This window comes from Cynocephalus volans, chromosome 18 (assembly GCF_027409185.1).
Source record: "Cynocephalus volans isolate mCynVol1 chromosome 18, mCynVol1.pri, whole genome shotgun sequence".
NCBI classification, from domain to species: domain Eukaryota; kingdom Metazoa; phylum Chordata; class Mammalia; order Dermoptera; family Cynocephalidae; genus Cynocephalus; species Cynocephalus volans.
The window spans coordinates 14,868,645-14,895,733 of NC_084477.1; the positions used below are offsets into that span (position 1 = coordinate 14,868,645).

At 39.5% G+C, this 27,089-nt stretch overlaps 1 protein-coding gene across 5 annotated transcripts in view; it reads left to right on the forward strand.

The window, feature by feature from the left end:
- The first annotated feature begins 213 nt into the window (after positions 1-213).
- The window catches only part of TARBP1 (TAR (HIV-1) RNA binding protein 1), a 56,612-nt gene continuing 29,736 nt past the window's right edge, over positions 214-27,089 (forward strand). For 4 of the 5 annotated variants that reach the window (XR_010022311.1, XR_010022312.1, XM_063082717.1 and 1 more), the window contains exons 1-12: positions 214-1,083; positions 2,438-2,535; positions 3,775-3,844; positions 5,990-6,138; positions 7,219-7,271; positions 9,060-9,157; positions 10,989-11,124; positions 11,676-11,772; positions 12,920-13,009; positions 14,094-14,232; positions 16,061-16,160; positions 17,131-17,303. Coding sequence is in view for 3 of the 5 variants with exons in the window: in XM_063082717.1 (XP_062938787.1) it covers positions 216-1,083; positions 2,438-2,535; positions 3,775-3,844; positions 5,990-6,138; positions 7,219-7,271; positions 9,060-9,157; positions 10,989-11,124; positions 11,676-11,772; positions 12,920-13,009; positions 14,094-14,232; positions 16,061-16,160; positions 17,131-17,303 (2,071 nt within the window). In the remaining 2 variants the exon portion in view is untranslated. The remainder of the gene's footprint in view (positions 1,084-2,437; positions 2,536-3,774; positions 3,845-5,989; positions 6,139-7,218; positions 7,272-9,059; positions 9,158-10,988; positions 11,125-11,675; positions 11,773-12,919; positions 13,010-14,093; positions 14,233-16,060; positions 16,161-17,130; positions 17,304-27,089) is intronic. The other variant, XM_063082718.1, reaches the window with a different exon arrangement.

Genomic DNA, 27,089 nt, shown 5'->3' on the forward strand with positions numbered 1-27,089 from the left:
CACCAGGAACCCAACGGAGCCGGTGCAGACACTCTGTCCACGTGTCGCGAGGGCTCCAGGCGGTGCGGGTGTCCCGAGCCCGACGCGCGCGGAGCCGCAGCCGGCCGGTCGCGAGCCCTGGCGGGGTGCACGCGCACGCGGCGGCCGGGGCACGCGCACGCACGCCTCTCTCCCCGGGGACTCCGGGCGTCGGCGCCCACGCCCGCGAGGAACCCATGGAGTGGATGCTGGCGGAGGCGCTGCTGTCGCAGAGCCGGGATCCCCGGGCGCTGCTGGCGGCGCTGTGCCGCGGGGAGGCGTCGGCGGAGCGCGTGGAGGCGCTGCGCTTCCTCCTGCAGCGGCTGGAGGCCGAGGCGGCGCACGGCGGCGGCGGCGGCGGGCCCGCGGGCGCGCTCCCGGAGGCGGCGCGCGAGGTGGCCGCGGGCTTCCTGGTGCCGCTGCTGCGGGGCCCGTGCGGGCGCTCGGGGGACGGCCCGGGCCGGTGCGTGCTGCGGGCGGCGGGCGCGGCGCTGCGCTCGTGCGCGCGCCTGGCCGGGGCCCCGCCGTTGGCCGCCGCGCTGGCTGAGGCGGCGCTGAGGGAGCTGAGGGCCGCCGGGCGGCGCGCGCCGGGCGCTGAGGCGGCGGCGGCCGTGGAGCTGCTGGCGGCCGTGGGGCCCTGTTTGCGGCCCCGCGAGGACGGGCCGCTGCTGGAGCGCGTGGCGCGGGCCGCCGTGGCCCTGGCGCTGGGCGGCGACGAGGACGCGGCGGAGCTGGCGGCCGGGTGGCTGCTGCCCGAGCTCAGCCGGGGCGGCGGCGCGGCGCTGCGGGCCGTGTGGGAAGCGCTGGCCGCGCCGGGGCCGGGCCGCCTGGGGCCGCGGCTGCTGGCGCTGAGCGCACTGGCCGAGCGGCTGCTGGCCGGGCCCGGGGTGGAGCCCGCGGCCGACGCCAGGCGCTGCGTGCACTTCTGGAGGACGGTGCAGGCGGGGCTGGGCCACGCCGACGACGCCCTGACGCGCAAGCGCGCGCGGTACCTGCTGCAGCGCGCCCTGGAGGTGTCGGCCCAGCCGGGCGCCGACTGCACCTGCGCCCCGCCGGAACGAAGCGGTACTTGCCTCTCCGCCCCCGCCCCGGGCTCCCGGGAGGAGGGCCCTGTGTTTCCCATCCGCGGTCCCTAAGAATTCGGTTACTCCGGATGTCCCCTACCCGTACAGCCCCGAGCCTGAAAACCGTGGGAACCTGCTCTGCAGGGGAGTCCCCGAAGTGGCACAGGTCGCTGCAGCTGGAGGCGCTCTGGCCCAGCGCAGGGTGGCGTCCTGCACCCATGTGGTTACATATGGAGATGCCCCGTGGGATCTTACCCACGTTTGCATGGCGTCCTGGTAGACCATGCTCGTGGAAGGGGAAGGTTGACATCCACCACGTTGGAAGAGAAACGATTCCCATTTGTTTTGGTCTTGATCTTTAGTGTTGAGGTTTCCCCAGATGTCTGGTAATCCTTAGATGTCAGTTTATATTTGAGGATATGGGAGTCAACATCGGATTGAAAGCTCTAAGCACACGAGAGGTGCCTGTTGACTAAGAACTTCGCTCTAAGGTGGTCTGGCCAAGCCATAGCATTGAGTGATCTCTCATGGAAGTCTTGTCAGGTCTTTCCTCTTGGGTTGGTCAGATCTTGCGGAGAACTTCTTGCAGGTTTCTACCGGATAGTGAAGACCTGGCCAGCCTTCTGGGAACTGTGGTGCAGGTGGAGGGGGGTCTCAGCACCCAGGGTGCACATATGTTCACTGAACCCACATTTCGGTAGGGCTGACAGCTCAGCTGTGTTCCGTGTCTCCCAATCCAGACACCCACTCTTTTACCTTCTCCAGAGAATCAGAGCCCATCGTCGTTTTCCTGTTCAGGGCATAGGAAAGGGACCCTGGGGATGTGACTTTGTTAAACAGATGTGAACAGATCTTCTTAGATTAGCCTCACTTTTCACCCCCACTTACTGGCTGCCAATTCATTTCGTTTGGGGGGATTTTGCAGTGTAAGTCAAATTGTTTCTTGGCTATCCCTGTGTCAACTTAAAACTCCCTTTTCTTGAGTCCTCTTGGTTTACGTCTGATTTTCAAATTCTAAATTTTATCGCTGTTCTCTTCTTCCCTGTCTTCTCCATTCTTTTGCGGTTTTGCCTTTGAAAAAATCTTTTACCGTTACAGTGAGATTCTTAGGGACAGAATGTAGAGTGGCCCAAGTCTGTCATTCTTATCCACAACTTCAAAACTGTAAATCTTAATTTTAAAAACAATCTCTTTTTGAGATTTCCAAGACTCCTATCCGGGCTTTGACACAGGGGTGCCCTCTGTTATTAGAGACTACATTTGGTAATAGTGGCATTTTTTTAAGAACTGCTATCATTAAGAAACTTATGAAATTTGCAAAAGGAAGAACTAATTTTTTTTTTAAACCTTATCAGGTCCAAGCCTGTTTTGGTGGTCTGAGAAGAAAAAAGATGAACTTCTAAAGTTTTGGGAAAATTATATTTTAATTATGGAAACTCTAGAAGGAAATCAGGTAAGTGTTTTCATATTTTCCCCTACAATTGATACAACTTTTCTTTTTTCCAAACATTCATTAAAAGCAGTGCAGAAAGCCTAACTCAAGATATAGCATGATAGAATTCAAGTATACTTTGTTTTCTGTCATAAATGCAACTTGAAATGGGCCACAATAATCAACCACATTGTATATTGACAAAGTAAAATAAAATTTGGAAGAAAAAAAAAGACAGCAGAGTTTGATCAACTTAGAGCTGGATATTCATCGTTGGTATAAAATAATAATAATAAAATAGAATGTAAATTGTTTCATGAAATTAAAGAATATTTTCGGTCGACTTATAGATCATTCAAAAAATCTAGCCTTATTTGATCTTCTTGAACTTTAGACATTTATCAGAATCACCCAGATAGCTTGTTATAAAGTATAAGTTTCTGGGTCCTTCCCCCAGACTTTCTGACTCTAGGTCTGGGATGGGGCCTGGAAGTTTGAAATTTTTGCAAGTTCCCAGGTGATGCCTATGCTGCTTTTCTGGGAACCACACTGTGAGAACCCCTGGTGTGGGGATTCCCAGTCTGTAAGTAGCAGACCACGCCGGGGCCAGCCGTCTGGAGTCATTGTGAAGTGTCAGTCCAAATGTGCACCAGGCATGAAACAATTACTCATGTGTGCTAAATATGTATAGATGCGAGGGTGGTGAATAAAGAAAAAGCATTCCTAAATTTAAGTAAGCTTTTATGGTTTTCTTTAATCAGTAGTAGATGCATGAGGCCCCCCACTGTTTATTTAGAAATTCAGATTTATCTATATTTTGAAGGATATATAAATTAAACTCTAGCAAAGGTGTTTACATCATAGTCAAAGAAGCATGAAGAACACCGAACTCTGAACTTGCTCTATTTCTAAATGTGTGACCTTAGACAACTTGGGTGACTGGAGAGAATATTTCATTATTTTTTCCTCTTTGTAATGTATTGGTGTCATCAGCCCTACCTACTTCCTGGGACAGCTGAGGATTACATGATGTAATTTATGATATTCACTATAGAAATGTAAGCATTACTGTAATTGTATTCTAGGTTACATACCCGAATCATACCATGATTCAAAAACTGGGAGAATCAGGCTCCTTCTGCATATTTTTTTACATAGGGGTAAAAACAGAAGAGCTCCTGTTATGTAAATAGATGAAAACTCCCTTACATTTTTAAAGGTGCATTTTCATTTCATCTTTTTTTTTGCTCTTATTTTTAGATACATCTTATAAAGCCAGTTTTACCAAAGCTAAACAATCTGTTTGAATATGCAGTGTCAAAGGAAAATGGTAATGATTACTTTTATTTTGATTTTTTTTTTTGTAACATTTATAGTTCCCCCCCCCCCCCGTTTTTATAACTAATACTTATTCATTGTAGAGAATTTGGGAAAACTATAAAAGTGTAAGGAAGAAAAATAGGAATCATCTTGTAATGCCGCCACTGAGAGTAACTTCTGATAACATTCCAGATATATACCTTCTGAATCACAGCGTTCATAATTGTTTGCCTCACTCAGCATTACAGCCATATCTATTTACCCATATCTTTAAATAGTCTTTAAGGACATCATTTTAAATGGCTTCAGAGTTTTCTGTTCTGTAGAGGTATGGTTCACTTTTTGATCTTTTGATTATGGAAAATTCCAAACATCACAGATGGAAAAGAAGGATGAACCCCTCCACCACTTTGGCAGCGAGTCACAGCGGGCCAGGCTTGTTTCTAGTATGATATGTAACCTCTCCTAGATGACTTCGAAGCACATCCCTAGGCATCACATCATTTCATCTGTAAATATTTCAGTATATATCTTTAAAAGATAAGGTCTTTTTGGTATTTTAATGATTGTGCATTCTCCACTTTTAATAATAGCTCTTTGGTATGAATATGTATTTGAACTGCTTTCCAACATGCTTTTTATCTTAATATATCTTTTTCGATGTTTGTTAGTGTTACTTTTTTTGGGTTTCCAATCTCACACTTCTTAGGAAGAGCAAATTCTAAGATGTAATTTTAAATATAGTTTTGAAGCCCTTAATCACTACTGTATTATGGGAGCTTTTTAGGAGAGATAAAATAAAGCTGGAACTTCCTAAAATTATTTTGTGAAATTAAGTTTAGGTTAATGAAACAGCCAACGTGTTTTGTATTCATATGAATGATAAGATGCTGCACTACTGTGTTTACACATGAGAATTAACCTAGGTAAATAGGTTTAGTGCCTACTCTAGATAATTACAGCTTTAATAGTTTGACCCCTTAGGAACGAGCTCTATTGAGCTGTTTGCTGTAGTTTTCTGATACACTGGGAATTTTCACACACCATAAGCATCTATTGTCCCACCTGGGGCTAGAATTTAATTGAATCCTGTTGTGACTTCACTTACGCATTTACCATTAAAATGATGCTCTTATTATCCCATTTTGCCCAAAGCACTTGGCAAACCAAATCCAATAGCAGTAACTGATTTTGAAAAATTACCACCGCCGAAGAGTTGAATAAGCATCTTGGTGTAAATTACAAATAATGGACCAATTTATCTATAAAATCATGAGTTAAAAGTGCTGAATACTTTTTTTCTGATAGGATTAAATGATGTTTCAAAAGAGAAAATCTCTCTAAGGTACACATTTATTCCATTTTTTATTTGCTCTCATTTATGTATTCACTTAATAGATATTTACTGAGTGTCCTGTGTATGCTGAGCACTGGGGATAAAGTGGAGAGCCAGATGCAGAATTTTTCACTTGGTTTTTGTGTTTTCTATGAAAAAATAGTTTTGATTATAAGTTCTGTGAAGGGAACAGACAAGGGACTGAAATGGAGTATACAGGAGTGGGATGGGCAGGGAAGGCTTAGGATTACATCTAAACTCAGAGTTCCAGGCCCAGGAAGCACCTGCTGCCCAGCCCTGAGATGGGGGCAGCTCCGGGGGGCAGACCACAAGGACCAGAGGGGTGTGCGGAGGAGGGGATGAGTTTGGAGCAGTAGGGCCAGTCCATGCCTTGCTCAGATTTTATTCTAAGTGATGGGAAGCCACTCGAGGGTTTTAAGCTGAGGAGTGACAGTTTCAGATTTCTGTGTGAGAAATAGGTTGAAGTGGGCTGAGAGAAGAATTAGTTGAAATCCCCCAAATCTAAAGTTCCATCCCACGCACATGGGGTGATGTCTAATTTTCGTGCACTGTAGCAGCTGTAACATTTGTTTGCAGTCTTTCTAAATGAAACCGTCTAAATACAGAATACTAAATGCCAGTGTTATTTTCGTTATTCAGTAAACCTCCTTGGGTGTAATTAAAAACAAATTCACTTTTGTAGGGTTACAGTGAAGTGAATGCAGTTGTCTGTGCTTGTCTGTATTTATGAGCATTTAGTCCATGTGCAGAGACGTGGAGCAGGAATCGAGTGTTAACATTGGATGTTTATTTCTGCAGGATGTTGGCTCTTCCACCCGTCCTGGCATTTGTGTATTTATAAGAGAATGTTTGAAAGTGAAAATAAAATCCTGACCAAAGAAGGTGTTATCCACTTTTTGGAGTTGTATGAAACAAAGGTTCTTCCATTTTCACCAGAATTTTCCGAGGTAACGACAGCCTGTTGTGTTCCTTGTCCCCTTGGTTAAAAGACGAGGTGAAGCATTTGTTGTACCGAACATGATCTCCAAAAAAAATGCACCGCGACTCTGTATCAGCCTGTGACATTTGATAGAGTTGTGTACAACAAATTGTGTTTCTCTAAGCCTAATTCTCCTATATGGAAAAAGCTTGTGTCATTTGTTGACACCGAATGGTACACCTGCCTGCGTCATTACCATTGTGAAAAAGGAGTTCTGTGGTGTCCGTATTCTAAACAACATGAGTCCAGAGTGTTAAGTCGGTGGTATAGAAGCTTTGGTTACACTGTTCTCACAGTTCTAAGTTGCAGAATTGCTGTCACTTGTCCAGTGGTGCTCCTCCCTTGCTCTGAGTCAATGGATTACTGTTATCTACTTATTAAGCAGAGATCGCCTTCTGAGCTGTATTTATTAGAATCTGTGCCTGCATTTGTCAGGAACCACATGAAGCAAAGAGACTGAGAGTTATAGCTGATTTTAAGTTCTCTGTTATACACACGATCACTTCTTTAGGTAGAGTAACTTACCTCTCATTTAGAGCTAAGTCAGTTTTTCAATCCGAATACCTGCTACAGTATTTTGATAAGGCGTCATTTTTCTACAATCTCCTGTCCTGCCTGTGCTTCATTTAAGCTTGCTTTTTTGATCAGTGTTTGATAATATTTTTGGAGTATAGTTTTTTCCCCTTTATGGTCTATGGTCAGGGGCTTAAATTTTCTCTTGAGTATCTTTTTGTTTTTCCTGTTACTGTCTATATTTTTCCAGCATGTGTTTCTTCCTTAGGTTCTTTTCTTCCTTCGTAACATGAATTGTCCTCTTAGTATGCCACAAGTTTTTTTCAGGTGGGAAAATTCTGTAATTTTGTCGTTCTGGTAAAATGAAGATACCCCCAAGACCGTCACTGAATTAACCTGTGGTGTAGGAGACCAGCTTTTCTTACAGCAGCTCTTCTGCAGCCTTGTGAAGGATGTACGACCAGGGCAAGCTGACTTTTCAAAATTGGAGTTACAACTTAATATCGATTACATGTCTTTTTTTTTTTTCCTTTAGTTTATTACCGGACCACTAATGGATGCACTTTCAGAGAGTTCTCTGTACAGCAGGTAAGTGAACATGTTACTTAGCAGTAATGCAGTGCCATGTATTTGATATATACATTTGATGTTATGAAACATGACCTGATTGCTTAATGCATTTGGTATGTAATATATGTTTTCTGGTAGACGGTCATCGTTTTCTTATCATGTAGTCCTTTTCATATTTGGTATTCTTCTTGCCTCTTATTATTTGTATCGATTTGCCTCCTGTCTTGTTTCGTTTCCTCCCTCAAGCCCCTCCATACCTGGGCTTTTTGGAGACTTCACCTTATATTCTCTCTCTCTTCCCCCGATCCCTGCTTTCTGCCCTCCTGGAAAGTAGTGACTTTGGTTAATCAACACTTTAAACTTTTGTTCCTTTTTCTTTTAATATTTTTTTTTTGACTTAAGCTTCAGAAGTATAGAAATGTTGTGAGAGGAGTACAAAGAATTGCCATGTGCTGCTTTCATATTCCCCAAATGCTAATGTTTTACCAGATTTACCTCATTGTTGCCTTTCTCCGTGTGTGTGCGCGCGCGTGCGTGTGTGAGTGTGTGTGTACACGTGTGGACGTACACATCTCTTTCTTAGCTCTACTGACCAGACTTACCCATCTGTATCTGTTTGTGTCTGTTCTTCGGTCCACCCATCTCTCCATATTAAAAACCATGAATTCACACCAATAATCCAATTTCAGTCTAATACCGCAGGGTTTGTTCTAATCTTTTTCCTTTCCAGATCTGACAGTGGCTGCCATTAGTTATAATATATCTACTTATTTGCCACTTTTATCTTTTGAAAAGGTTTACAGTGAGAAGAGTTTGTCCGTATTCTGCCTTAGCCTCGTTTTTTGAGCATTATCTATACTCTTGAATTATGGCTTCAAAAATTTCCCCTGCTTTTGAAATTATGTTGTTCTTCTAATATTAATTAACTAAATTTATAGTTGTGAGTCTTCTGTCTGGTATGCCTCTAAACAGAAAAAAAAAAATACCCCACCCCCTGCAGCTTTCTTTAAAATTTTTTAATTAGTCTGTGCCAAGTTATGTTAATATTTAGTTGTGTTTAATAAATATTTAGAGAGCATAGCAATGCTTGATTTGCCAATTATTTTTAGTTTTCAAATAACTCATTACTATTGAATAGTTATTTGAAACAATTAGACAGCTGGAGAGCAGTAAAACCAATGAAAAAAACTTGGTGCTTTCTAAAAGAGTTAACAAACACATTTGTTATAAAATACCTTCAGTTTTCTAGCACTCTAATGTGTTCAATTAACAGATAATGTTCCTGGCAGAAGCATATAGCAGGAAAACATGACTTTAGTAGATGTGAACAATGAAATGCTCTTGCAAAAATAATTTATTACTAATATATGTCTTTGCTATGAATGTGCTTTCTTTTATTTTAGACCTAAAGATTTAAAGTCATTGGATTATATGTTGGAAACAATAAAATATCATTAAAAATGATAATTTAGGCTGTTATTTTTCATGATACTATTTATATTTAGCAAGATTCATATTGTGTAAGTGTGAGAGAAAGTGTCATAAAAAGGAAATCCATGTGTACTTAGTATAGCAGGTTATTAATTCATGTCCATTTTCCTACAAGATCCTGATAACCAGAAAGATTCTCAGAATTTTACTGAAAAATAAAATGCAGTAAAAAAAAAAGACAAAAAATAAAATGCAGGTTCAGAAAAAGAAGATTGTCTGATTGTTTTATTGTTGAAAGACTTTTGGGCCATAGTCCATTTACACTGCTTTCATAAATAGATTTTAAATATTTGTTTCCTCCCTCTTTGCCAACAGGTCCCCAGGCCAGCTTATAGGAAGTGGTTCTCCATTGGGATTGAAATTACAGAAGTTTTTAGTCACCTATGTTTCTCTTCTTCCCGAAGAAATAAAGAGTATGTGTCCATAAAGTTTTCTAAAAAATTTATTAGCTTGAACATTTTTTATTTTTAGCATATTTGTTATGAGCACCACCGTATGACTGTTGTAATCAATATTTTCAAAATATTTTTCTTTTTCCAGTATATGCACAGTTACTTCACTTTCTAAGTCCTTTTTGTACTCCCACCTTTGTGATTTATGAAGTGACTCTGTGAGCATTCCTAATCTGAAAATCCAAAATGTTCTGGTAAGCCTTTCCTTTGAGCATCATGTTGGTGCACAAAAAGTTTTGTATTTTGGAATATTTTGGATTTTGGATTTTTGGATCAGGGATGCTCAACCTGTCATATCTATTCAAAAGTTAGGAAAAAAGGGAAAATATGGTCTGTAAATCATGACTTTAAATTTATAGAAAATTGATTGTTTTGACCATTTTTTTAAAAAGAATTAGTTACTGGAGAAGATGATGTAGCTGTCAGAGCCATTCCTTAGTTTGCTAGGATTCAGAAGTTTAAGCGTCTGTCCAACAGTATGGGGATTAATTTGTTGACCACGTTGGTACATCTGTGCAACAGCACGTGGGAGTGAGATGGAAGAGGCCAGCGCTTCCTGGACTTTGAGTGCCTGATGGCTGTGACTTAGGGCCAGGCACGTCTTGCTCACTTGGCAAACGTGTGGAGTGGATGTGAGGCAGATGCTTGGCCATTGCCGTCTTCCTGGTGTCGTGAGTGAGGTGTAAAAGATGTGATTTATTGAGCTTATTTAGTGCAGGCAGAGGAGAGAGCAATTAAAATGTTTACTAGCAGTTGTTAGTGATTTTTTCAGTCTTCAGTGTCCAGTGAGCATCTCATGTGTAACATCTCGAACAGAAGAATGGCTTCTAACAGTAAAAAATTATCTTTCACCTTAGCTTTTTAAAAAGTATAGCTGCATGGTTATCAGAATCTCTGCAATATAATAGAATACTTATCTTGCTAAATAGCAGTGAAATTGTAATAACATTGTTTTTTTTTTATAGCAGCTTTATTGACATAATTTACATACCGTAAAATTCACCGTTTTAAACTCTTATACTCAGTGGTGTTTTTAGTATATTCCCAACGTTGTACAACCATCACCACTATCTAATTCCAGAATATTCCCTCACCCCCAAAAGGAACCCTGTGCCCATCAGCAGTCGCTTCCCATTCTCTCCCCCCGTTCCTGGCAGCTACTTGTCCATGTTCTGTCTCTGTAGATTTGCATATTGTAAACATTTCATGTGAATGTTACCGTATAGCATGTGGCCTTTTATGTCTGGCTTTTTTCACTTAGCATAGTGTTTTCAGGGTTCATCCATGTTGCAACATATTTCAGCATTTCACTCCTTTTTGTGGCTGAATAACATTCCACGATAGATACTCCTGATTTTGTGTATCCATTCATCAGTTGGTGGACATTTGGATTGTTTCCACTTTTGACCATCATGAGCAATGCTGCTATGAATATTCATGTACTAGTTTCTATGCAAACACATGCATTCAGTTCTCTTCGGTACATACCTAGATGTGGAATTGCCGGGTCATATGGTCATTTTGTGTTTACTTTTTGGGGAACTACTGTGTTGTTTTCCACAGTGGCTGCCCCGTTTCACACTCCCACCAGCAGCGTGTGAGGGCTTCAGGTTCTCCATGTCCTTCTCAATACTTGTTATCGTCTGTCCTTTTGATCACAGTGTAGCCCATCCTAATAGATGTGAAACAGTCATGATGGTTTTTAATTTGTATTTCTCTAGTGACTAATGATGTGGAGCATATTTTCGTGTGCTTATTGGCAACAATAATATTTTAAAATTTTTTCTTGCAGGTAGTTTCCTACTAGAGTTTATTCAGAAGATGGCCAAGAGACACTGGTGTGCTGTCCCCATTTTGTTTCTGTCGAGGGCTTTGGCAAGTGTCCCAAGATGTAAGGCCCTGGGTGTAGAAGGGCTTCTTGCTCTCAGGTGATTTGATCTGTGTGTGTTCACATATGGTTATTTGCCATGACTTTCCATCAGTGTATTTCCGTGCTTTAGTCTACAGGATAGCATCGGGATATTTGAACTATTAATTTTTTATAAGAAAGAATAAATTTAAAAAATCTTCTACTCATAGTTGAACTTATCTTTTATGGTTTACTAATTTAAATATGTACCACTACATATCTGCTTAGTTTTGATCACTTTAAATAAGACCAGTAAGTTTTTCTTATTACATCGATAAGTAGAAAACATAAAATACCAAAAAATAATTTTGATTAGAAAGTATTTTTAAAAATGTAAAATTCTTACTTTAAAAGCATCTTCATTTATAGTCTTATTTTTAAAAGAGATTTGTTTCATATTAAAATTGAGCTCTACTAGAGGCCATCGTGGAAAATGATGGCTTTGAAGTTCTACTGACAGTGACTTTCTTCCTTAGAACTTGTAGATGTTGTAAGTCAGCTTGTCAGTAATTATAAATGACCAGAATTGTCTTTGGGTGTACGGAAATACGTTTTGTGTTTTGATGTCAGGGATGTCATTCAGTGTACCATGATCACACACCAGATCCTACTGAGAGGGGCAGCCCAGTGCTACCTTCTTCAAACAGCAATGAATTTGGTGGATGTGGTAAGTTTTTTTGATACTGTCGTATATAATCCTAGTGAGTGGGTATGCAAAAGTTAGTTAACACAGCAGGCCTGTGCTGCTGCCACTAGAAGAAGGGCTTGCTTATGAGGTTGGCCCTTGGCTGGCATCTGGGAAGGATTCACACTATGCTAACTGATAAGAGTGGCCCACTGGGCCGAAAGTGTTTGTATAGACAGTATGGTTTGTGCAGAGCACCTGCCTGCCTTCTGGGATCTGGAATTTCAGTGTGATGAGGCAGGGGTGCCTGTAAAAGCCCCGGGCACTGAGCCTCTAGCAAGCCTGCCTGGCAGACCACGTTTCCAGGTGTTCTTGCAGCTGGTGGCTGGGAGCCAGTCATGTCCTGCCGACTCCTTGGGAGAGGGCTCTGGACTTGTGCCTGGTGTCCTCCGTACTTTCCTCTATTCTTCCAGTGTATTGATGTTTGGGAATATCTCCTGGCTTTATTTTGTGCTTTCTACAGGGCCCCAGTAAAAGCTATTGCTTAGAATAGAGGTCAGCACACTCTCTCTGTGAAGAGCCAGATAGTGAATGCTTTTTAGGCTTTGCCGGCCATGTGGTCCCTGTTGCGACTTCTGAACTCTTCCACTGAAGTTAAAAGCAGCCATAGACATTTATAAATAATTGGGCACAGCTGTGTTCCCACAAGCCTTTATCTGCTAAACAGGCTGTGAGTAGTTTTGCCAACCGCTGGCCTGGAGCAAGGTATCTTAATTCAAGATGTGCAACCTGAAGGGAAAGAAAGGCCTAGGTGGGTTTTTTTTTTCAGGAAACTTTTGAATAAAGAAAACCACTTTGAAAAAAATCACTTTTTGATTGAAAGTAATTTCTTATTATAGAATGATCTCTTTTTTTTTAATGATTATAACTGTCTTTTCTAAAGATAGTAATCTCAGCTGTAAGGAAAATAGATTTTAAAAATAATCTTTCATGTTATATAATGAAAGATTGCAACTGAAATCTTCATTTTAAAAGTCAAGTAATATGTTCTTTTCAAAGTACAGCTTTCTTTTAACTAATAATGTTCTGTTTTAAATAGTATACATAGTTGCTGCCACAGTGATTTTATTTTATTCAATCAAACATATTAAAGTGAGTAATGTTTTCAAAACCCCTCCACCCTGCCCAGGAGAAAGTGTCACTTTCAGATGTCTCGGCTTTTCTCATGTCTTTGAGACAAGAGGAGTCCTTGGGACGAGGGACTTTATTGTGGACAGAGGTGAGATTAAAAATAATTTAATAAGTCTTTGAAAAACTTAATAGAAATGAGAAAATGCACATAGAAAGCTTCAGATTAGGCTCAGTTCAGAGGAATATAAAGAACAGAAAGAAAAGTGTGTAGTTAAAAGATAAATACTGGCTGACCTTACTGTTAGATTGCGTTTTAATATCTGACCTGGTTAAAAAACCTGCACAGAACTGCTGTCCTGTGTTAACTGAACTGCCCATTCACTGGTGTCTATGGGGCGTCAGTTTTATTCTTGACCAATTCTTTAATTCAGTCATGCATCAGTTTCATCTTTGGTCAAGTGATGTGTTATTCTTTCTTGTCCTTATATGTGATTTTGGATGACCTAAATGGATTCGTAATTATTTTCTTCATATTTAAACTAATTTATTGAATTTGTGTATTAAGAGAGAATATAAAAAGGTAATTCAGGACATATTTACATTTTAAAACAAAAAATTTACAATTACATGTGATCGAAGGTTAATTGTGAAATTCTTTGCTTTATTTTTGCCAGTCTTCTAAGATGTAATGGAGAAAGTCTAAGACAGTATTTCTCTTTTAAATTAATACATTTTGATATGTACATATGATAGGAGAGTAGGAACTTTAATTATAACTTATATTTCGAATTCTACATTCAAAAATAAAAGATCTTGTTTTAGTATGTGAACCTAGAAGCAGTTTTAATTTAAGCTTGTAATTTGTTTTACATAATGTGTTTTCACAGAGATGTTCTTTAGAACAACTTATCAAAATGTGCATTTTATATTAGATACTTTAGAAATTCTTGTCTGTTAATGAAACCTATAAAATTCTTTGAGGCAGATTAGAAAACACACGTACATATCTGCGTATATCTATATATTTATACAAATATACAAATATACATACATATATACATATACACACATTTTTTTTTTTCTGTCTCAGTCATGACAATAAATGGTTATTTGTTGTACTCACTGTTTAAATTCAGTTTATTGTGGATGAAAGAAAACTGGCCTAGGGAAATTAGAAACCCCCTTTGTTCATTCGGTTTGTAAAATGAAGTAATAACTACCTTCTTTTCCAGCTCTGTGACTGGTTATGTGTAAATGAAAGCTATTTTAGGCAGTCCTCAAATTGTACCTCTGTTGGACTTCATGAAACATCTTTAAATGCTTATGTGAAGAACCTAGTTCAGGAATATGTTAAGTCACCTGCTTGGGAAAGTAAGTCTGAAATCATTTTTATGGATCAATACAACCAAAATATTTTTGAAGAACTTTTGACTAGTTTTTTAGATCAAGATTTAGGCCTAACCCAATGAGTGATGATTTCCTTATGTCAAACTTGTATTTCAGACAAATAATATAACAGAATATAAAGATATTGTTGCCTAGCTTGTCCCTTATCTGTTCTAAGACTTGAGATTTTAAGCTATTTTATATGTTTCAAGAAGCTAATAAGTTGCCTGAGTAGGAACCGGACACAAATCAATGAATTAATTCATTCCGTAGTTACTGAGTCCTTGTGAGCGAGATATTATAGATGTGTTTTTGGAGCCTTAGTGGAAGTATGTGTTGGCAACTTGGTTCATCTTTTTTGTTGTTTTGTTTTCAAAGTGTTATATTTAATATGAACTGATTATGAGGAACAATTTTAGAAAAAAATTATGTTTGAGAGGATGATTTTGTTAGACCTTTCTTTTCACCAGATCTTTTCAGAGATCCCTTCTTTAAGGAAATGTGTAAGACCGCACAAGGGAAGAACTATTAGCAGATTCATTAATTAGGATTCTTTTTACGTTTCTAATGCTTCCTCTTCATTATAGTCATTAGTCATAATTTGGGAAATTACATCTTTCAATTTAACATGTCTTAAATTTCCCAGCTTTGTCTCAGACCAAGTCATTGTCATCTACTGATTTCTCTAATCTGATCATAGAATAGGTCTTAAATGATCAGATAATTATCTTTCCAAAATACATGAGTTTATCCTTCTTGGAACATTTCTCTTTTTTGTTTCATTCCCTCTGTTGTCTAGTAAATTTTCTATGCTGTTACGTGGAAGACTCTTTTGTTAGGCCTATAAAAGTAAATAAATTTTAGTCCCTACTAAAGTAAATACAGTCTAGGGATCCAACCCAGGTCCGAGGCCCCATAGCCTTTGTGTCCTTGTGCATTCCATCCCCATTCTCGTTACACTTCGGGGCAGTCTTGTCTCTCAGCTGAGCTAGTGGAGGTCCTCCTTACCTGGTTACCTGACATCTCGTCTTGCTTCTCCTACAGTCTCTTTTCCACATTGTACCTAGAGAAATATTTTCAAAACACAAATTTCTGTTGTGCACATTTCCCCTCCCCTTCTTTGTGTACACACCCATCAGCCCTCAGTGGCTTTGCCTTCAGGACACAGACGTGGCCCACAAACTTTCCTGTCTCTCCCTACCTGTTTATGTCACCTCGTCTCTGGCCATTCCCTCTCACATAGTGTACACACAGGCATCCTTCTGTTTCCCGGAGTGTAGTGTGTCTTGTCCTGCTGGAGGACCCATGACATGCTCTTCCTTTGGTCTGGATGGTTCTTGTCCCCTTCCCTGATCTCATTCCTTCTCAGCTATCATGCTGGCCCGACTGTCATTTCTTCAGGGAAACTTCCTCTCGCTCCCCGATGTGGGTGTGTCTTCCTGGTGGACCCTCCAGTAGCTCCACCTGTCCTCCTTGAGTCCTCACTGCACTTATAGCATTACAGCTGTGTGCTTATTCTCTGGTCCATGCTTTTCTCCCATACTGCTGTGCATCCTGTGAGCACAGGGGCCCTGTGTCTGTGGCCCCCGGCCTGGGCACAGCTCCAGCAGGCAGACAGGATTTTGTTCCTCTTCCAGTACCAGATGTGTGATCATGTGCCCTGCCAGGGGGTGTTCTACTGTATTTCATCTCAGCTGTGTTTCTCTAGTGGTTTAATATTGGCCAGGCATAATCACTTAGCTGTGTTGTTTTGAAGTATCATCTTTGAAGGATTTTTTTAATGCTTTGTAAACCTTACCTATTGTTCCTAAAGCAGGAGAAAACTGCGTCATGCCGGATTGGTTTGAAGCCAAGCTTATTGCTTTGATGGTCTTGCTGGCAGTGGATGTGGAAGGAATGAAGACTCAATATAGGTAATTATTTCTGTAATTGAAAAGAAAGCTTATTTTAAACAAAGGCCAATCAGACGTGTATTCAGACTTTTCAATGATTGGTATAGAGTTGATCACAAGATATTAACGGAGGAAGTAGAACATTGGAAATATACTAAAGAAATGTTTAAAGTTAACAGTAAATAAATAGGAATAAGGGCATATTGATTTCCCTTAGGTTGGCAAATTAAATGTTAAACTAAATTTAACAATGTAATGTTAAATTGGAGAAGGTAAAAAAAAAGCCTATATTTAATAATCACTGGTTTTATATCAGAGTGTTAGGAGAATGGGTTTTAAGATCCTATCATAAGATGAGGTAAAAAAAAAAATTCTGGATATGACCTCTTTGTAAAATGTGTATTTAAAAAAAAGAAAAGGTGATAAATATAAAACAATTTTATTTATATATTGAGAATGGGAATGGACCAATTCTCACCAGATTATATATGTGGCAATGAGCAGCTTCATTAGGTAGATTAGGTAGTATATTTGCATGATATACAGTTAATTAGATTTACATCAAATCAAAGTTTTAGTACTAAAGTTGGTCATAACAGTTTTTCATAAATCCTTAGTTCTGTTTTAAACATGTCTCATTTTCTTGACTAATTTGTTTGGGTTTTTCTTTTTTTGTGTTTTTTTGTTTGTTTTATATTATGGAGGCAGGGTCTTGGCAGTTTAATTTGCAGATGAGTGGGGGGTGGGATCCAGGTGCTGAGAGTTTAGGAGAGCTGTCCTTCCCTGTGCTTTCTTCTCTAGTGAATGGCTGCACTCAGGAGAAAGCACAGACTGAAAGATCAGTCCTCATAGGTGCTGCAGGGTTCAGTCGTCTGTAAGAGTAACTTGGCTAATTGAGCCCATTAGCTAACCAATTCCACAGAGTATAGGAAGAAAATAATTTCTTCATGCTTCTGAGATGGTTGGTTTGGGCATGTCCTTTAATATCTAGTGAAAAGCAGCGGACACAGAATGTGTTGAGGACCTTCTTAGACCCTCTTCTGGACGCTCTGATGAAGTTTGGTACAAACGCCTACGTGCCCTTGCCAAAGACTGACAGATGCCTCCAGCTGCTGCTGAAGTTACTGCACATGTGCATGTCGAAAGGTCCCAGGACCCAAGATGGTGAGGATAAAAGGTTTCTGTTGGCATCTTGCTTGGTATGTCATTGGTATTTAGAATGAGGAGAACTTCCTGATATTTTAAAATAAAAATAAAGCTTCACTCATTCAGCAGATATTTACTGAGTGTCTCTGGGTGGTGCTAGGGATAGTGGTATGGGAGCAACCTCTGCCTCGTGGAGTGGACAGACTCGTGGTTTATACGCATCGTTACTATCAATTTTAGAATGTGATTTCATTTGCCTTTTTAAAAAAATTTTATGCTTGCTCATTTATTTCTAGACCATTGGAAATAATCAGTATTTTATGTATGTTTAAGCAAGGTCCATTTGTAATCACCCTGCTGCTACATGTTGTAGAAAGTAAGCTAAGGCTTGAGGGTGGTAGTTTTTATAATTACTTATTTTTAAATATGAGTATGTTAATCTCTGAGCACCTTTTAAGTAGAAAATGCTTCATATAGAAAGTATAGTGGTAGTAGATAGAAGCATTGAGCTCTTCTTTCTTTAAACCAAGATATACGTAAAACAGCAGTTGAAAACCCATGGACATCAGAGATAATAGTATTGACAGGTGAACCTTAATTTCCTTTCTGACCAGTTTCATTTGCAGTTTTAGAAGTTTGCTATTTAAAAATTCTAGAGAAGCATTGGTATTAAGTTAAACCCGAGAACAATATTGATAAGGTTAGATTTTAATATGTGCTTGTGAGATATTAAAGCTAGTTTCCAGATTCTGATATTTTTGATAACGGTAGCAGAACCGAGTGCCGTGAATGTAACAGTAACTTTTAGTAAGATTTTGAACTCCTTAAGGGTGTACATTTGGCTTCATTTAACATGTCCCGACTATTTGGTACTGCCCAGTGCTTTCTGTGTGGGACATCTTTGAAAAAATGTTGCAATATTTGACACAAACAAAAGAGCATGTGGTGGTTATATATGTTATAATGCAAAATAATTGAACACCTGTGAACTCAGCACCCAGCCTAAGAACAGATTTACCTGTCAATCCTCAGTCCCTACCTTTTGTCTCCCTATTTTGACTTTTATCTTTATCACTTCCTTGCATTTTAGAAAAGGGCTTTTACCGCATGTATAGATATTCCTCAACGGTATATTGTTTTATTTAATTTTTAGTCGACACGAATTGGTTGTACATTTCTATGGGGTTCAGAGTTATATTTCAATACGTGTATAAAGCGTGTAATGATCAAGTCAGGGTAATTAGCATACCCATCATCACAAAGATTTACCGTTTCTTTGTGGTGAGAACATTTGAGCTCCTGTCTTCTAGCCATTTGAGAACGTGCAGTACGTTACTGTTGATTATAGCTGCCTGGCGCTCCTGTCCACCACAGAACTTATTTTTCCTGTCTAGCTGTGATTTTTCTCTTAGTCACCCTCTCCCTTTCTCTCTCCCCCTCCCGCTTCCCAGCCTCTAGTAACCACAATTCTACTTTTTACTTCTATACACTCAACTTTTTTTTTCTTTTCTTTTTCACATATGAGTGAAAACATGCAGTATTTATCTGTTGGTTTTTTAAACCACTTTATTGAGGTGTTGACATGTTAAAAAGCTATACATGTTTAATCCATACATCTTGATGAGTTTGGGGATAAGCATTCACCTGTGAAACCATCACCATCACAGGGTCATAGACATATCCATCACCTTCCAGAGTTTCCTCCTGCCCTTTTATTATGACTATTTGTAGTAAGAACACTTAACATAAGATCTACCCTCTTAGCAGATTTTAAGTATATAATACAGTCACTGTCAGTCACTGTTCTGTATAGATTTCCAGAATCTATTTCGCATAACTGAAACTTTGCCCCCTTTGTTGACTTGATCATCTCCCATTCCATAGGTTGCCTTTTCATCTTGTTGTTTCCTTTGCCGTGCAAGAGATTTTTGGTTTGATGTAATCCCACTTGTTTATTTTTACTTTTGTTGCCTGTGCTTTTGGTGTCATATTCAAAAAATCATTGCCAAGACCAATGTCAAAGAGCTTTTCCCCTATGTTTTCTTCTAGCAGTTTTATGGTTTCAGGTCTTAAGTCCTTAATCCATTTTGTGTATGGTCTGAGATAAGGTTTCAATTTCATCCTTTTGCATGTGGATATCCAGTTTTCCCAGTACCAGTTATTGAAGAAACTATCCCCATTTTGTATTCTTGGCACCCTTGTAAAAGATTGGTTGACCATGTATGCATGGGTTTCACAACATACTTGTTAGTTTTCTTGCTTTTGAGCTTTATAGAAATGGTATCCTACTGTCAGAAGTCTTCTGTAACTTTTCTCATTCATCATGTTTCTAACATTTATCCATCTTTCTAACACTTTGATATTTTCCATGTTGTGTAACCTTCCATTGTTTGATGACATCTCAATGTACGCATGCTCCTATTGCCGGACATTGGATTATATTTAGTTTATTACTATTATATGCAGTGCTGCTATGAACACTTTTCCACATGTCTTCTGGTGCCTGTGTGAGTCTCTCCAGGGTGTGCAACCAGGAATGAAACTGACCTTTCTTGAGGAATGTGCATACTCCATAAGGAATGCAGAAGCATTTTTCCAAGTAGGTGTGTGCACATCTCATGTTCTCACCTGTGGAATGTAAGAGTTAAAGAACTGGGGGAGGAAGCGTGACCTACGTAGGGGAGGTCTTGCTGGAAGAGGCCCTGCTGTGAGAGCTGGCAGGTTGAGGAGCAGCTGGGAGGCCAGTGAGGTGTGAGCAACAGGAGATGCACTCTGAGAGGTGAGGGGTGGGGGTGGGTGTTGAGTAGGACTTTGTTGACCATTTTCAGGGTACTGACTTTTATTAGAGGGTTTTAGCTGAGGAGTGTTAGGATTTGACTTCAGTTTTAAAAGCTCACTCTGGCAGTAGTATTGAGAAGAAACCACAGTGAGGCAAGAGTAAAAGCCAGAAGACAAGCCACTAGGCTTGTGCCAGGTGCTAGTGTGACTCATGCGGGATGCAGTGAGTTGTGCTAAGAATTTGGATAATACAACGTGTTGCTCAGCGCTGGGCATGTGTTCTGAGAAATGCGTCTTTAGGTGATATCATCCTTGAGTGAACGTCCTAGAGTGTGCTTACACAGACCTAGATGGCACAGCCTGCTGCATGCCTGGGTGCTAAGGTGTAGCCTGTTGCTCTGACCACCATTGTGTGTGGAGGTCCGTCACTGGCTGAAATATCCCAATGAGGTGTGTGGTTGTATTCTCATGGTATCACCTACAGGATCTGCTCTTGGGTTGGATGTGGGCTGTGAGAAGAAGAGAGAACTCAAAGGCTATTTGATTTTTGGAGGAGTTGGACAGATGGAGTTGCCTTTAACTGAGATTAGAAAGATGAGTTAGAGCAGGTTTTGGAGTAAAGATGAGAAGTTCAGTTTTGGATAATATCACAGCATAAAATTTACATTTTCACCATTTTTAGGTGTGTAGTTCTGTGACATTAAGCACATTCACATGGTTGTGTGGTCATCACCCCCGTCATCTCCAGAACTTTCATCCTCTGCTACTGAAACGTACCCATTAAACACTAACACCCCTTCCCCCTTCTGTCTGGGTTCTGGCAACCGTGCCATTTCCTGTCTCTATGAATCTGACTGTTCTAGGTACAGCATTTAAGTCAAATCATACAGTATTTGTCCTGCTGTGTCTGGCTTATTGTGACTTAGGATAATGTCTTCAGGGTTCATCTGTGTTGTGGCATGTGTCAGAATTTCATCCCTTTTCAAGGCTGGACTCTATTCCATTGTATGGATATTCTACACTTTGTTTATCCTTCATCTGTTGATTGACATTTGGGCTACTTCCACCTCTTGGCTATTACAAATAATGCTGCTATGAACATGGGTGTACAAATATCTTTTTGAGTTGCTGCTTTCAATTCTTTGGGGTATATACTCAAAAGTAGAATTGCTGGATCAGATGGTGGTCCTGTGTGTAAGTGTTTGAGGAACCACCACACTTTCCCACAGTGGCTGTGCCATTTACATCCTCACCAGCCAAGCACAAGAGTTCTAATTTCTCCACGTCCTCACCAGTACTTATTTTCTGGGTTTTTGTTGTTGTTTTTTTTAGTAGTAACTGAGATAGCTTTTTGACTGATTCTGGTATCACTTCTTTTGGGATTTAGTGTGCTGCTGTCAATTGAATGAGGCATAGAGTAGGAAACACCACCATGACATCATGAATGCCATCCTGGTTGGACCTTTGCACACAGTTAGTACATTGTTTTGAAAGGGTGTTATGTTCAGAGATATGGCCATGACAGGGGTGTCTGGAGAGTGAGGCAGAGCCCTCATGTAAAGTGGTATTGAGAGGAACTACCACGGCAAGACAGGGACATTGGAAGCGTTGACAGCAGGTGCTTTTCTTTATGTCATTTTGTTCTCTTTCTCCAAGACCTAGTAATCTCAAATTAAATGTATTTTGATCTAATGGTTTGGGTGTATCCGAGGAAGTAAATATTTCTTTATGCTACGAATATAACTTTGAGATTTAAGGAGCTGGGTATATGTAGGAGAAAGAAAGGCAGAGTAGTGTGACATTTGGAAGAGAGGACTATTCTCTTCCCACACTCACCAGTAGAGTTTTTAATTATTCAGTAAAAGGTTTGACTTCCCAGCCATTTGCTGGCGGCTTCTTGACCTGGCAGGTGACTCATAAGTGACTCCAGAGACCATATAGTACTGTCCCCTTTATAACAGGTAACATGAAAAATTTCAAATCGATGCTGTAATTTTTAATGCAGTATGTAATCTTTTAAAGAACATTTCTCATAGTGATAGATACAGCATTTGGTGAAGTGTCCATTTAGATCTTTTGCTTACTTAGTCGTCTGTCGGATATGTGATTTACAAATATTTTCTTCCGGTCTGCAGCTTGTCCTTCTAGGCTCTTAACAGTGTCTTTTGCAGAGCAAAAGTTTAGTGTCGATGAAGTCCAATTTATTTATTTATTTATTTATTTGTTTATGGATTGCATGTTAAGTGTGATGACTGACAACTCTTTGCCTTAACCTCGGGTCATATTTTCTCTTTTTTTCCCTTCTAAAAGTTTTTTATTTATTTTTTTTAATGTTACTTTTAGATCTGTGGTACATTTAGAGTTAATTTTTAATGTGTAAGATTTAGGTTGAGGTTAGTTTTTTTGCCAATGGATGTCCATTTGCTCCAGCAGCATTTGTTGAAGAGACTGTTCTTTCTCTATTGAATTGTTTTGTGCTTTTGTAAAAAAATTAATTGGCCTTGGTGGAAACAACCCAAAGTAGATGGATAGATGAATGGATAAACAATATGTGGTTTATACGTATCCAGCCGTAAAAAGCAATGAAGTACTAATACGTGCTACAGCACTGGATAACCTTGAAAGCATTGTGTTGAGTGAGAGAAGCCGATCACAGAGACCACATATTGTATGATTTCATTTATATGAAATGTTCAGAATAAACACCTCTGTATAGAGAGAAAGTAGACTAGTCATTGCTCACGGCTGTGAGGAAATGGGGGTTAAGGGGGTGATGGTAAAGGTATGGGGCTTCTTTTTGTGGTGATAAAACGTTTTAATATTGACTGTGGTAATATCTGGGACTGCACATGTCTGGGACTATATGAGAAACCATTAATTATACACTTTTAATGGGTGAATTGAATGTTATATGAATTGCATCTCATTAAAGTTAAGAATAATTAATTGGCCATATTTGTGTGGGTACATTTCTGGACTCTGTTCTTTCCTACTTACCTATGTGTTTATACCTTTGCCAGTACCCCACCGTTTTGGCTACTGTAGATTTATAATGTCTTAAAATAGGGAGTGCGATTCTTTCCAATTTATTCTTTTTTTGTCAAAAACATCTATAGCTGTTGTAGCTCCTTTGCCTTTCCATATAAATTTTATAATCAGCTTGTCTGTATCTCCAAAAATAATCCTGCTGGGATTTTGATTGGATTTGCATTAAATCTGTAGATAGATTTGTGGAAAATTGCCTTTATTATATTGAGATATTTAAGCTTGAATACGGTATGTCTGTCCACTTATTTAGGTTTCTTTGATTTTTTCCATCACATTTTTATACTTTTCAGCATGTATATCTTACATAGGTTTTGTTAGATTCATATCTAAGTACATTTTGGGGGGGAAGCTATTGTAAATGATTTTTTAAAAAATTTCGGTTTTCAACTGTACATTGCTAGTATATGGAAATATGATTGATTTTTATTTGTTGACCTTGTAATCTGTGACCTTGCTGAAGGATTTCATAGTTCCAGGAGTTTTTTTTTTAATAGATTCCTTGGGATGTTCTTTGTAGACAGTCATGTCATTTGTGAATAGGGACAATTTTATTTCTAGAGTTGTCTACGTTCCCTCATCCTTGTAATGTGGTGATGTCCCTTTTTTTATTCCTGATAGTCTGACTTCTGTTCTCATTCCTCTCTCTCTCTCTCTCTCTCTCTCATTCTCACTCTCACTCTCTCTCTCACTCACTCTCTCACTCACTCTCTCTCTCTCTGTGAGATACGCTCATGGTTTATCATTTCATTGACCCCTTTTCAAAGAGCCATCTTTTGGTTTCATTGATTTTTCTATATAGATTTTCCTCTTTTCAGTTTCATTGATTTCTGCTCTTTGTTTGCTTCTTTCTGTTTGCTTTTGGTTTATTTTGCCTTTTTCTGAGCTAAAGTAGAAGCGTACATTACTGACTTCAGACCTTTTCTTGTTTTCTAAAATAACATTTAATGCTATAAATTTTCCTCCAAGTTTTGCTTTAACTGCACCCCACAAATTTTGATAGGTTGCAATTTCAGTTGAAAACATTTTCCGATTTCCTTGAGACTTTCTCTTTGACCCATGAATTATTTAGAAACTTTGAAGACTTTCTTGTTATCTTTCCGTGATTGCTTTCTATTTTAATTCCAGTGTGGTCAGAAAGCATGCTTTGTACGATTTCACTTTTTAAAAATTTAAGGTTTGTTTTATAATGTAGGATATGGTCTATCTTGGTGAATGTTCCATGTACACTGAAAATCATGTGTGTTCTGCTATCAGGTGTAGTGTTCTATAAATATCAGTTATATTCAAGAGTTTTCATGTTTTTTTTCAGTTTTATTTCCTTGCTGATTTTCTGTTTACTCCTTTTATCTGTTACTGAAGGATGAAAGTAGAAGTCTCCAACTATAATTTTGGATTTGTTCTTTTCTCCTTTTAGTTCTGTTGGTTTTGCTTCATGTATTTTGAAGTTCTGTTGTTAGGAGATATACATTTACAACGTAGTTTTCTTGGTGAGTTGACTCTTTTATCATTATGAAATGTCCCTTTTTATCTCTGGTAATTTTCTTTGCTCTGAAATCTGATTTGTCTGATAGTAATATAACAACTCCTGTTTTCTTTTGATTAGAATTTGCATCGTATATTTTTTTCTGGCCTTTTACTTTTATTGTATTTAGATCATTATAGTTGAAGTGAATTTCTTATAGACAGCAGATAGTTGGGCCATGACTTTTTGTCCATCCTGATAATCTCTATCTTTTAATTGGTCTTGCATTTAACATAATTACAGTCATGCATTGCTTAATGAGAGGGATGCATTCTGAGAGTGGGTTGTGAGGCAATTTTGTCATTGTGTAGACATCGGAGTGTAGTTACACAAACCTAGATGGTACAGCTTACTACACACCTAGGCTAGATGGGAGCCTGTGGCTCCCAGGCTACAAACCTGCACAGCATGTTACTGTACTGCATACTGTGTAGCTGATTGTAACACAGTGCTAAGTTTTTGCATATCTAAGCATGTCTAAACAGAGAAAAGGTACAGTAAATATGTCATATTATAATCTTAATGGACCACTGTCGTATATGTGGTCTGTCATTTGCTGAAATATTATGTGGCATATGACTGTACGTATATGTTTGGATTTAGGTCTTTCATTTCCTTTTTTTGTATTCCCTCTGTTTTTCATTTCACTCTTCCCCTCTTTTGGCTTCTTTTGGTCAGTTTGAACATCATTTAGTATTTCATTTCAATTTATCTATTGTGCTTTTGAATAAATGTCCAAAATGGGTTTTTTTAGTGCTTGCTTCAGGATTACAGTGTACATAATTAACTTTTTGCAGTCTGTTTAGAATTTGTATTTTCCTTTTGAAGTGAATGCAGAAACTTTCCACCTTCTGTAGAGGTCCCTTTACCTTCCTCCCTCCTCTGTGGCAGTTGTCTTATCTTGGTTGAGAACCCTGCAGACAGTATTAAATTTTTTGCTTTCAACCATTGAACAGATTTTAAAGAACTCAAGAGAAAAGAGCCATTATGTTAACTTAGATGTTTACGGGTTTCTTTTGCCTGTCTTTTCGTTCCCAATGTTCCACATTTCCCTATGACATCATATCTCTTTTGTTCAAAAAACTGCTTTTAATATTTCTTTTAAAACAGGTTTATTGACAATGAATTCTCTTAGTTTTCCTCCATCTGAGAATGTCTTTCTCTCGCCTTCATTTCTGAAGTATACATTTGCTGGATATAAAATTCTGGTTTGATCTTATCTTGCAGCAATTTAAAAACGTCACTCCACTTACTTCTGGCTTCCGTGGTTTCTCATGAGAACACGGTAGTGATGCAGATTGTTCTTGCCTGGTAATGTCTTTCTCTGCTCTCAGGTTTGTTTTTTCATCCTTAGATTTCAGCAGTTTGGTTATTCTATGTCTGGGCATGAATTCCTTTGAGCTTATTCTTTTCTGGGGTTCCCTGCACCTCTTCAGTCTGTAGGTTTGTATCCTTTACCAGGTTTGGAAAGTTTTCAGTTTTTTTTTTTTATTCAAATACATTCTCAGCACCACAATCTTTCTCTTCTGGGACTCTGATGGCGTGAATATTAGATCTTTGTTATTATGTCACAGGTCTCTGAGGCTTTGTTCATTTTTTTTTTCCAGACATTTTTCTCTCTTTTGTTCAGATTACATATTTTCAGTCATCTCTTTTCCAGTTCACTGAGTTTTTCCTCTTTTATCTCCTTTCTGTTATTGATCCCATCCATTGAATTTATTTCAGTTAATTATACTTTTTGATTACAAAATTTCTATTTGGTTTTTGTGTGTATCTTCTATTTCTTTGTTGAGACTTTCTGTTTTTCCATTTGTTTCCAGAGTGTTCTTGATTGCTTCCTGAAGCATTTTTATAAAAGCTGCTTTACAGTCTCTGTCAGGTTATTCTAACCTTTGCCCCATCTCATTGGTGTTGTCTGTAGATTGTCTTTTTCCCACGTGAGCTGGGATCTTCCTGATTCTTCATACGCCCAATAATTTTGGGTTTTATCCTAGCGATTTTTAATATTATGATATAGGACTCTGGGTCTTGTTTAAGTCCTCTGGAGAATGTTTGGCAGACAGTCAGCCTGGTTAGGTTCAGGCCTCAAGTTGTGACCCAGCTTCTGCAGGTGCTGGTTCCACTGTCTGTCTTGTTTTCAAATCCTTTGCCTGGCTCTTTGGACCAGTGCTACCTGCATTCTATACAGTGGCCATCCTGGGACCTGGGCAGTGGTCTCTGTCAGTTCAGTTCTGTCAGCACCAGACTCTAACCAGTGAGCTAACCAGCTAGCCCAGTCCAGTTCTGAAAATCTGCAGTGTGCTGGTGAGCCTCAGATCCATGTGAGTGCAGCCAGGAGGTGAGCCCAGGGGCTCACGAACGGCTTTCTGAGGCCGCTTTCCTGCAACCCCCCTCTCTGGAGTCTCCTTAGTACTTGCCTTCTGCTTCCTGGGGGTCTCCTTTTTCATTCTCTGGGC